At 34.7% G+C, this 12,945-nt stretch overlaps 1 protein-coding gene across 3 annotated transcripts in view; it reads right to left on the reverse strand.

The window, feature by feature from the left end:
• Positions 1–336: 336 nt before the first annotated feature.
• The window catches only part of LOC129002133 (uncharacterized), a 123,682-nt gene continuing 111,073 nt past the window's right edge, over positions 337–12,945 (reverse strand). For 2 of the 3 annotated variants that reach the window (XM_054429733.1, XM_054429731.1), the window contains 11 exons: positions 12,577–12,660; positions 11,850–11,929; positions 10,209–10,371; positions 9,808–9,990; positions 9,203–9,374; positions 8,169–8,373; positions 7,266–7,355; positions 6,474–6,646; positions 4,825–4,963; positions 3,752–3,953; positions 337–1,450 (listed from right to left, as the gene is read on the reverse strand). In XM_054429733.1, the coding sequence (XP_054285708.1) occupies positions 1,281–1,450; positions 3,752–3,953; positions 4,825–4,963; positions 6,474–6,646; positions 7,266–7,355; positions 8,169–8,373; positions 9,203–9,374; positions 9,808–9,990; positions 10,209–10,371; positions 11,850–11,929; positions 12,577–12,660 (1,661 nt within the window). In that variant the 3' untranslated portion in view covers positions 337–1,280. The remainder of the gene's footprint in view (positions 1,451–3,751; positions 3,954–4,824; positions 4,964–6,473; positions 6,647–7,265; positions 7,356–8,168; positions 8,374–9,202; positions 9,375–9,807; positions 9,991–10,208; positions 10,372–11,849; positions 11,930–12,576; positions 12,661–12,945) is intronic. The other variant, XM_054429732.1, reaches the window with a different exon arrangement.

Consider the following 12,945-nt stretch of genomic DNA (forward strand, 5'->3'; position numbering starts at 1 on the left):
TTAACCTTCGACCTTCACATTTAATGATTTTGGACACATGATTGCATGGAAAGCGATGAATTTGATACAGATTACTACTACTGTAGTTAGTAAACGAGTTCTAATTTTTTTTTTTTTTTTTAAGAAAACAGTAGGCCTATAATGATTTTAGATACTGAAATAAGCAAGTGCTATGTTAAAAATTGGATAGTGGTAGTAAGATTATAAAAATTAAATTATTAGGCTGACAAAACATTTTAATTTATTAATAGGCTAAAGTAAAAAAAAACATCCCACTTAAAAGGACATAGGAATTAGGTAGTCAGAAAACATCTTGAAAATTTTCAAATGTCATTGGAAAAATACTTTTATTATATTGGTCAACACATTTGTATACAAAAGTAATCAATGGAATGTAGTTCAGTATTATGTTTACAGGAAATATTACAAAAATAAGTACAAACTCTCTCTCACTTATTTCCTATTGATGAGATAGACATGTTAAATAACTTACTTGAATTCAGAAAATTATCCTTATGCATAATTAATTGTATAAAACGGTATATATTTTATCAAAGAATCGGTATTTTGCTATCATTCAGTAACCATAAACATTTTTAATTAAAAAAATAACTTCAATTAGTTACAGGATTAGATCAGTATGGTAAGTGACTTTACCGATTAGCGCAAAATAACTCTCAATATAAGGCGAGATTTACTGTTATCATACAATACATTTTTTTTCCTTTTAGGATAAATATTGAAAAATTAGTTTCATACCTAAACAAATAATATAATACATACAATGGTCTCCCAAAATGGGTACACCAATCAATTATTTAATGCAATCATAGACCAATAATAAAAAGTGGAAATATTTTAACATACTTAAATGTGACATTTTCAAAATTAGTGATACCTAAAAATGCATATCATTGTCCAAATAACAATTCTTTGGCACTTTTTTAATTTTTATAAATGTACAACAAATTTTATCTAAATGCACAACATTCGAACGTCAAAATTATGGCAATACAAAGTCAACAATCACAAACATAGATCAGAAGCATTTAAATCAACAATAACAGATTTTCAACATATTTTGATAGACTAAAATAACACTTAACAAAACATAATATTGTTGACTAGTTCAGTTAAAGTACTCTACAGCAAATATACAAACCACATGTCAACAGCGTTAATTAAACAATTTTACACTAAGATATGTACAGCTATTTTACAGATATTAAACATGGTTTTAAAATTAAGATAAATAGGTTTCAGGGAGAAATTTAGCTGAGTCAACTTTTTACCCTTCGTTGCTGCTGAACAAAGTCCGCAGTAAGCTGCAAAAGTCTGTGCCTCTGCTTAAGATTTCTTGCACGAACATGTTTTGACGCGATCTCCCTAGAGTAATTTCCAGGGAACCAACCTTTCTCACCGTCCCGAGTCCTCTCTCCGTAGAACCAACCTATGAGGAACAAGACCAATCATTAAATACAATTGATTATACACTTGTGAGGGGGTTTAAAAAGTTAGAAAAGATCAAGTTCCAAAAATGCAATTGCTGAAAACGTGACAGAATTCAACTTAAACTTAATGCAATTGAGTTTTAGAAACAATGTATCAACATTTTGTATATTTATTATTTATAGCAAAGGTGATATATCACCTCAGTCTTCCAATATTCTGAGTTTCAATGTCACCCTACCTAGTACATAAATAGTCATTCTATATAATTAATACGCTACATGAAACTTTGTCGGTCGAACTCCTCCGCCATTTCTTAACCGATTTTATCCGTTGATGTCTCATTGGAAAGAGCGTGTCGCGTACATTTGCAAACTGGCCTTACTTTTTTGAAAAAGTTCCTTGAGCTTTACCCCAGTGGCTGTTAAAGTTCCCATGTTATCCTTATGACGAACATAATTGTTTACATTTTGATCAGCTGTATAATTTAATTGCTGTTATTTATTTTTCAATCCTATGAAACGCATTGAGTACATTTATTTACTATATTTGAGTTTGTGTAAACATAACCCCCAAGACGGATCGTGTTAGTATGGTTGTATCTTAAATTTGTGTATTTATCGTTGTTTTGTGAATTGCTATGACGGATCATGTTAGCATGATTGTTACTTAAATTTGTGCATTTATCGTTGTTTTGTGTAGCTATAATTTGTTTATTTGTTGTTTTTTTTTTCTTTTAAATGCCTCCGACGTGACAACAACGAAACATAGACAGGAGGCGCAATCGTGATAACGACCGCAGCTACAGAACGGTGGCGCGTAATAGGCTTAAAGTCAGCACCTGACCCTGGACAATCTCAACTATTAGGTTAAAAATGCGCCGGCCCTAACCCCAAAACGACTTTTCGTTCTCAATTGGCCCTCTATCAATGACCTGTGTTGCCTGCACAGCGAGACATTTTGAGAAGGAGAAAACCGGCCGGAATGCGGTTTATCAATAACGAAGATAAACATAGTTTGAGTTACACACCGGTGATCTTTGAGTTGACTCTTTCAAACTCATTGTAAATATGTCTGTTATTCTTTTTGAAATAACTCCTGTAATGCTTTAGAATTGCTCGAATTCGAGCAACATGTACACTAGTAGTAATTAATTAGCTTTCTTCAGATGTAATATATGAGTTACTAGCTGGCCCGACAGACGTCGTCCTGTCCTATGCTTTTATGTCAAATGCTTGTTCATTTTCAAGATCCTGGTTGAAGTTCGTTTGCTACGCTCTCTCACCTTTAGGTTGGAGCTCGTTCGCTGTGCTCACTTGCCTTCAGGTTGAAGTTCGTTCGCTACGCTCACTCACCTTTTGGTTGCAAATTAGCTGTTGTCATAAATTTAAAAAATATAATTGTGCTGCCTGTTGGTAAACTTATTAACTTTTAATGCTATTGAACACCACAGAATCAAATAGCTTAGTTAAACCAGCTGTTAATTTTCTTTAATTCCATTTAAATATGAGTACTCATAAGGTTAACATGGGAAACTCCAGAGCCACTGGGGCGGAGCCCTTTTGACGGATCTGCACCAAACTTTACACAAACCATCATTGAATAATGCTTAATAATGCCTGAAAGTTTCATTACAATCTGTCGAGCGGTTTCGGAGTCCATAAAGGACAAACATACAAACAAACATACATTATATAGATTCACTCAAATTTAAAAACTTATCTAAATTTTTAACTTGTTCGCTGCTGACGACTCTGATCGTGCCGTACTGGCACAGCGTGCGTATGACTCCAGTATAGGAGTCACGGTGCAGTGTAATACAAGTTGGTCTACTGTGTCCTCCGCATTTATTTGGGTATTGGGGATCAACTAAACTATGTCAGCATGTTGTGCTGGTCCTATACTTTAATTTGGTGTAGGTTGGGTTTAGGTTGGTAGTAAAACTTCCCGAAAAATCCCGTCCGGCAACGCTTTTTGTCCCGTTATCGGTAATTTTGTCTCTTCGAGCCACATTACAAAGACACTGGCAACAAATCCAGGCATTGCTGCTATCTGTGAGTTTTTCAAAAATATTTGAATGCCTGTTGCGTAAGCTGATCGTTGATGCACCGAGGCTGCCTCGGATTTATGACGGGGGGCCCCCCGCCAATGGGATTCTCACAGCGAACGCGTTAAATGTTAAACTCAGAATAATTTATAAAAAAAAACCACTTTTATGACTTTTTTGTGTAAATAAGTGAACAATGGTTTGTTCAATGAGAGGACAGGATATTTATATAAAGCTCTACATCACTGTACACACCTTCAGTCTTCCTAAGCACGTTGACGACGTCACCCAGTGACAGCGGCAGCTCGTCAGGCTGCTGAGGTGTGTAGGCGTGCACCACCGTGACTTGAGGACAGTCCCATCCCTCGTACAGAGTCTCCCCAGGTTGATCTGACTGTGGGGGCTGCAGCACTTGTAGCCACCTCTGGTGTTCTGGCTCACTCTCACAACTCACCGTCTGTAGCAAATATACAGGTTGTTGTGTGAAAGAGTGAAAATGGAAAATCCTTACAAAAAGATTACAATGAGGGCGGCACCAGAATGGATGATTGGGAGGGGGCATTGCTATGACTGACTACCAGAATCATTCTTTGTTTTGGTTGTCTACTTCCATCTTGTTGAACAAGTATTTTACCCCAACAAATTTCCTTTTTTAGTTAAAAACTTGTGTTAGTTACATTGTTCAAATAGGGGTTTTTTAAGATAGGATATCTAAGAGGCGTTTTTCATGAGGATGAAGTTTTTGTAAATTGCATGAGTCTTCACAAAAAGGTAAAATGCAAAGTGTTATGTGCATTGGCAGAAAGCCCATTTCCACTATCAATGTGAACTGTCAATATCACCATTGTGAATGTGAGATTGAGATAGGAATGTAACTAAAGTGTATTTTAACTTTTGAATAGGAATGGAAGGCGAGTGTGGGATGGGCGTTGTATAGGTTTGATACGGATAAGTGATTTTTTCAGCACGATCATTTATAAACACCCAATGATCAAACACAGCTGAGTCCAATTTATGTTTCTATAACCATCAAAGTCAAAAAGCTAGTGGTGTACCTCAGAATCAGACTGGAAGCCTAAATATTATTCACAGAAATAACTGTAATCACTTATCTACTCAGCTAATAACTATTTTAAAGCCCAGGGCTTGGTGCAGTGACAATTTTCAGGTTTTGGAAAGCTTGTTTGCTATTTTTAATGTGGAATTCCATTGAAAGCCCTTGGAACATTTATATTATTTGTAAGTACAAACTGACGACTTGACTTGTTGTAAAGCCCTTGCATTTTTTTCATTACTGAAATATCTTATGAATATTCAAGCATACTGACCATGTCCACAGTCTTCTTCTCCGCGTTCTCCAGCAGGGTCAGACCCAGCAGACTACGGCTGTATCCAGGGAAATCTCTAATCTCTCTTGTCTCCACCAGACTCCTCTGGCAGTGATCTAGCACTTGGTAGCTCTCCTCACTGTCATAAATTATGTTAATAATAATGGAGGGAAATTATATTTTCTGTTCTAAAAACCAAAGTGGCGAGAGAGTGACACATAATATTTGTGGATTAAATCAAGCAGCATTATTAAAATACATCAAGATTTAAACATACTTAAATAATATGAAACATATAGAAAAGGGAGAGAAATGAAATTACAAAAAGATCAAATTAATAACTATAAGCCATTCCATTGAGTTCTTAAATTGAATTCTGTTAAATGAATAGGAAACAGTTATAGTTATCCAGGAAAAACGCCCAATAAATAAATTTAAATAGATAACAACTAGCTGTGTACCCGTTCTACGCACGGGGATCTTATAATATTCAGTTGAAACCTTCTTATATAACGAACAGCAGTTGGTTTGCATATTTTAAGATATGCTGGCCAAACTATTATACATAGCTTCATTTTATGTTGTTTTTTGTTGTTCCGGATCGGTATGACAATCAATAAAAGGTTAAATTACCTCTGTGTCTGCCGGTCGATCCTATAACGGTAGGCTTACTTTTATTTTTACTATCTGATCTCGTTTGCATGGCTCAATCACGTCCTGGTTGAAGTTCGTTCGCTACGCTCACTCACCTGTATGTTGGAGCTCGTTCGCTGCGCTCACTTTCCTTCAGGTTAGCTCGTTCGCTACGCTCACTTGCCTTCAGGTTAGCTCGTTCGCTACGCTCACTCGCCTCCAGGTTGCAAATTAGCTGTTGTCATAAATGTAAAAGAAATAATAGTGCTAGTGCTGCACCCTGTTGGTAATCCTTGTAACTTTAATGCTATTGAACATCACAGAACAGAACCAACTTGTTTAATTGAAACAGCTGTTAAGATTCAATAATTTCATTTCTCATAAGGTTAACATGGGCTTCCAGAAATTCCACGTCAAAAATCGACAAAAACTTGATTTTCAAGGGTTTACTGTTAAATATCTAACTGTCTCATATTCGATGAAATACGTCTAAAACCATCTCATATATGTATAGTATTTGGAAAATAAGTTTCAGGCGGGACAGTGCTATAGTTATTGAGGAGTAGTTGTAATAAAGTGCGTATTTTAGCGTTACCAAGAGAATGACAGATAGACAGACAGACAGACAGACAGACAGACAGACAGAAATTGAGATAAGGTTTGATTCGGTTTCTCTGACCTATGAAATGTAAAAATAACCAAAAAGTTCATTATTCTAAGCAATGTACAGACAAAACTCTAATTTTATTTATATAGATTTTGACATCACAAACAAATAAGTTTTTATCTTATAAATGTATGGTCTGCTTTTAAGTTAGGTTCTTAACCAATCTCCATTACATTTATGGAACAATTATTTATTAGATAAACAACCAATGTAGTAAGTAAAAAATATTCAATGATTATACACACACAATCACCATTTGTTGCAATGCTTGTCAAAATGTACAATCTTAATTTCCACTTTCTTTAGGATGTAAACCTAAATACATATTCTACATCGATTCCCAACCCACCTCTTCTTTTTTGTGACAAGCAGTAGGTCTGTGAAGAGGAAGAACGTCAGTTTGGGGCCGGAGCGTGACAGTCGTCTGCTGAATGTTTGTTTGGCATCAAGGTTGATCTGCACCATGGGACCAGACCTGACCAACCAGCGATCACTGCCAGGCTCCAGTATGGGAACTGCCATCTGTTAACAGTTACGAGATATTTTAGAGTGTTTTACACAAAGAAATCTACCATGCAGAAGTGTCCTAGTATTCATGATTCTGTTCCTAGCTGGAGTCATACATTGTCTGTTGGGCTGCCACAGCTATCTTAAAACAGTAGGTATTGCAATATTGAGTCAATCAAGTAAATTTCTTGAAATTTATAACAATTATTATTTAGTAAATTTGTAAGGGTCCAACTTTAGACATCCAGAACTTATTAGAACCTGTACATAAAAAAGTTTCATATTTCAACAAATGTTATCAATTTGTCTAATATAGCCTTCTATTTGGCTCTGTGTTGAAAAAAAAACAATATTAACAACCTGAACATGACATAATTTTTTGTATTGCCTTCTAGGTTACTTCACAAATTATCTACAAGAGGTTACCTTTTTCTGCCCACTTAATCCACAAGTCGTCTGTCTATATGGCGACCGATTACATTGTCTATGGTATAGTTTTCAAGCTGGAAGACGTAAAATATATCATTCAATAAATTTTACCTCTACCACCTTGAAAATGACGCCATAGATGTCAAAACTGGAGAGTCATACAGACAACTTGTTGATTACTTGGACTAACGTAACTTAAACTAACCTCTGGAGGGAAGTCAAGCTGTTTGCTCAATTTGACCATCTCTTCATGCCTTTCTTGACTCCTGGCTCCCTCGTTGCACTCACTAACACACTGCAATAAACATACATAGACTATATTCATTAATATGATACAGCATGTGGGAAAGATTAAGAAAGTAAACCTTCAAAAATTAAGTACCTGATTTTAGAATATTAACTTAGAACAGACTACTTACTTACTATTCATAAAATAATACTAGAGGACCCATGCTGCTCAGCAGCGTTAAAATAAATATAATATCCAAGAAATAATCAAATTTAGATTTTTGATTGAGTAATACAATATCTTAATTGCTTAAATAAAAGCTGATATTTCACTGAAAGTTCATAGGCTGGATTATATAATTATAAGTGGTGAAATACATCTTAAATTGATGTAATATTTGCAAATTAATCAAATTATGGTTTTTAGTCGAGTAATACGGTAGGTAAGTATATGCTGATGCTTGATGTGAAATTTTCCGTGCATGACTTCAATTTTTGACCTCCAATCATGAAAATTGGTCAGGTAGAAGAGCCAAACGAACTCGGAAAAGAAAAACCAAATTTTACTCCCATAAGAAATACATGGGGAGCAAATTTTGTTTACGTATAAGCAGAGTGGGATTATAGATAAATAAATATATGCCGATGCTTGATGGCAAATCTGTGCGTGCATACCTTCAATTTGAGACCTCAATCATGAAAATCAGTCGGGTAGAAGAGCCAAACGAACTCGGAAAAGAAAAACATTTTTTTTTAAATAAATAATATTATCCATTTGACTTTGTTTGAAAAATGTACTGAAGATGTCTTTGGAATAATCCTGACAAACCCTAAACTGAAATAATAAATTAATTTATAAAAAGTATATTAATTAAATTACCTTATTGAGAACTTCAAGAGTTCTTTGGACTGAAGTGTATTCTGAATCAGAGGGCTCTACAAGTGTCAGGATGGTTTCATATAGCAGCCTCAGGCGAGTTATCCTCTGCATTGGCAACATCAGGAACGAGTAGAGAGTCAGTGACTGGCACTGAGGTTCTGACTCTAACTGGGCCAGCACTGTGCTGAAGTTACTGTTGTTCTGTCTGCAATAAAATAACAGGAAGATCAAGAACTAGTTCTCATCTGCATAAGAGACATCAATTGAATATAGTGGCTCCTTAGATTTGAAAAAATACCATTTCAACATTACAGTAAAGATTTGGCTGATCCTCAGCCCTACAACCTTTCCAGTTACTAGAACCTCCCTGAGAACGATTCGGTGGTCTGATTATAAATCACAGCAAGTACATTGAGGCAACCCCTTGGCCACCCCTGTCTGTACTTGGATTATACAATCCAGGCTCTGCACAGCTTAGCTTGAATGTACATTCTGCTTGTTTAGCGGGGCTACGTACCACAAGTAAAAACCCCTTATATCTTCAATCAGCCTACCTCTCTGCTACCACTGATAAAGCTTTAGTTCCTATGCCAAAAGAAACCTCTGGCTGAGTAGATGAGTATTGCTTTATCTTATATTTTACGGTTACAGTATAGGAGTGTTTTAATTTTATCAGTTTTTTTGTGTGTGCCATCAAAACGAATTAATGGCTGTTAAGAAGGGAAAAAACTTAAGACCTTTAATATTTTTTTCAACTGACTTCAGTTCTATTGACTTTCAACATTACAGTAGTTAATTATTATTATTATATTCAGTGCTATCCAAACTTTCCGAACCTGGTTTTGATATGATAAACAAATGCTGTATTCCATTGCCCTAAATGTTGTCTTATTGCACTTTCAAAACTACAACTACGATTTTTTAATATGTTAAAAATTTAAGTGCTTAAAAGTTGTTTTTTAATGCATCCTCTTTACTTTAAAATATGTAAATTCTTTGTATGATTACTTCTAAAAATGCCATGTACTACTTACTTAAGTCTTTTAAGTGTTCGGTCCATTGAGATCTGGTTTGTGCAATATTTGATGTAGACTTGTCTCTCAGACTTGATGTGATCATAAACAACGTCACTGATGCCAGTGAGAAGGATGCATTCCTGCCAGCAAGAGTGCAACGCTAACAACAGCTTTTCTGAACACTTGCGAACTGGAAAAAATTATAATTAGTTTAGTGACATATTAAAGTGTTAATTAATAGACAAGGGAGGAACAGACAGACTCGTTGCTGGCGGCTGGGGTCTACCCAACGTCACTGATGCCTGTGAGAAGGATGCATTCCTGCCATTTTTGCTAACGGAGACATATATAAATGTATGAATTTGAACGAATGGTTTTTTTGGCCTCTAGGGACCGTAAAACGAAAAATTAGATCGGTCCTGGGTCCAGGTCCATGAGTACTACGGTAATAGCTTATTCCCTACATGGGAATTTTTCTAAAATGTACTAAATATAAATACGATTACTTTCAAAGTACAGAATAGTAACTTACTTTCTTGAATTAGTTCAACAGAGCCAGTTTTATAACTGAAATCTTTTCTAAGCATAATAAATAATCTCGGGAAATTCAGACTACAACTCACCTATTCCAACATTGCCAAATAGTGTTATCTTATCGTCTCGAGTCAGAATGTTCTCATCACAGAACAGAGGACAAGAAGCAAACAATTTGTCCAAAACAGTGAGTGATTTGAAGTAAGAGGCCTCTGAAGTCATCACTTCAAACTTTGCCTCCTGCAACCTCTTTCTGGATTGGCTCAACGTATCTGGAAATTATTTTTGCACTGATTATTTTTAGTAAATTTAACACTGAAGTATAATAATTTTTTTTCAGAATTCAGAAACAGAATAATGACCCTTGAATAATACAAAGTGAAAAGGGGCGAAATTTGACTTTGATTTCACAATAGCTATCATGGCCAAGAATCAATTAATGTTAACAAAGAAATATTATGAAGAAGACAATTTGGTGCAATCTACTAACCGAGAACCCCGCTATAGCGGACTAGTGGAACTTCACACCACAAGGAGCGATGTTGACAGCTAGACACCAGATCTAGGGCGGAGGGTACGGAGTTGCTCAGGTCTCCAGGAGTGATCTCCTCATAGCCTTCACTGTCTCTGTCAGACAACTCTGACATTGTCATCTGTACAAGGCAAAAATATACTGTATATTTTTTTAAAAATATGATGATGTAAATAAGGCTGTAACATTGTTAGGTATAAGTATTGATGCTAGTCTTTCATGGAAAAATCAGATTGATATTGTTTGTAAAAGGTTATGTAGAATAATATATTTACTGATTAATTTAAAAAGACAAGTAACTAAGGTGTGTTTAAGGATGTCTTATTTTTCCTTTTTTGAAAGTATTTTAAGATATGGTCTGACAGTTTGGGGAAATGGTATAGGCATGGAGAGAATTTTAATCTTACAAAAAAAAGCAATTAGAATAATAATGAATGCTAAACCGTCAGAACATTGTCGACCATTATTTGTAGAAGCTAATGTTTTAATCTTTGTTAATCTTTATATATATGATGTTCTGATGTTGGTAAAGAAAAACTATCCATCGTTGCCTAAAAGAGCCATATTCCATGACTATGAAACAAGAGATAGACATCTCCTACAGTTACCAAAATGTAGATTAACCAAAACAAAGAGTTACCATAGTTATTTAGGTCTTAAGTTCTTTAACAAGTTACCAAAAGCCTGGCTGAATATATCAGAAAGAAAATTTGCAAAAGTATTGTATTCCTGGCTAGTAAAAAATCCTTTTTATGACATAGATGAATTTATGAAATATGAGTTTTTGTTGCAAAGTTAAGATGACCTTATTGTAGACAGATTAGATATTGTATTTTTGTGACATTTATTTATGTATTATATGTATCTTTTGACAGAACAAATATTTGTTGCCTTGATATTTTGTTATTGCTTGTTAAGTTTGACGATGTCTATTACAATATGTGTATATTGTTGAAGGAATAAAGAATTTGTCTATTGTCTATTGTCTATACTGTTTATTATAGAGCTAGATCACTTACAGCGTTTTCAACCTAGGGACGATTAAGCTGGCAAGAGATATTTCTTCAAGGCCAATGGTCAGGTAAATTTCTCTTTCACACTCAACCATTTCTTTGTGGATACTTAAATTTTGTGACAGTGAACAGTTCTAATATTTGTGTAGCCTATGCTGTAAAATGTTTGAATTTCTTTTCTCAGGATAGACTCTTGCTCATTACATCTTACTGAAGGACAAAAAACTAAAACTGCTGTGTTGTTTTAATAGATGGTCGGATAGGCCAGCATAACGTTTCACAAGACAGACTATAGTAGACCTAATAGTAGCCTACCAATACTGCCTGTAGTAAAGTATTTAAAATCACTCATAGACAAGAGAGAATGGAATAGGTTTTAATCATTTGTAAAAATTTGGTGAACTTTTTGCTAAAGAAAGACTTCACTAAACACTCTCCATCCAAGTGTCAAAAATAATTTTGATACATGTCTACAACAAAAACTTGATCACCATCCTATACATTTTTGAAATCCGCAGAATGTTTAGCAACAGATTTGTTTAACAAATTTAGTTTAAGTGAAGCAAATACACAGAACTAAGCATACCTTTGCAATGTTTTCAGCATAGAATTGGTACAAAGGTTCATCAGCAAAACGGAGGTTGAGATCCGAGCCTTGACTGGAGCCTGAAAAAAGAGAAGTTTTCATTGATGTCATTTGATCAAAAATAAGACACAATTTACTTTTTTAATACCTCCATCTCTATATACTTCTTCTACCTGCAACCACCCTTTACACTTTTGTATTATGAAACAAAGACTATTGATACTAAAGGTAGATTTTCCATGGCCATTAAACATCTAAACATTTACATGTTGAGCATTTCCTATACGGACCACTTCACAAACAGGACTATTTTTTACTACTGGTTTTCTTTTAATTTTTTCTACGAACTAAAAAATCCCAAATATTTGTTTGTAGTAAACTGTTATCGATCTTCTGACACTTCAACCATAGGGAATGCCTTGAAAACGTAAATCTTTTCTCTTGATAGTAAGCAACATCCAACAGTAGTTCTTAAATAAATAAATTAAACCTACCAAAGAATCAACTAGGCCATAATGATAAGACAAAATCTACTTAAATTGGCAGCACAATAATAATCTGATGCAACAGTGCAGTCTGTAACTAACATCAAATATGGTTTTGGCAACATTGTATCAAACAAAACTTATCTTAAAACTTATTCATGTATCATAGCAAAAGAAAATTATGTTTAATATAGGCTAATAATGATAACCAAAGGTTGGATGCTATACAAAATCCTCATTACCATGCTCTGAAGCAGTGTCCGTGCTGGTTTCAATGTACCACATGCTGTTTCCATGACCATTGCGAGACAACCTTTGCTGGCCTTCTGGAAATAACACACTTTACTTCATACACAGGACCATATTACATTTTAGGTACTGAAGAAGCTGAACAGTGCATATTAGGGAATATACGTATGAGAGAAAAAATATCATAATAAAAACATGTTATTGGACATTAAGCCACATCAAAAATCTGACACTGAAAACCAAATGGATAAGAGATTTATGAGATAACATGTTTATTTAATGCTTTAATTAAGAAATTGAGCTGAATACTTGCTCTTTTGTTTAGCTTAAGCAATAATCAACCAAAGAAATAACAATTTTGG

This window comes from Macrosteles quadrilineatus, unplaced genomic scaffold, assembly GCF_028750875.1.
Source record: "Macrosteles quadrilineatus isolate MER2022 unplaced genomic scaffold, UCM_ALF_1.0 Scaffold_9__3_contigs__length_116548681, whole genome shotgun sequence".
Lineage (NCBI taxonomy): Eukaryota > Metazoa > Arthropoda > Insecta > Hemiptera > Cicadellidae > Macrosteles > Macrosteles quadrilineatus.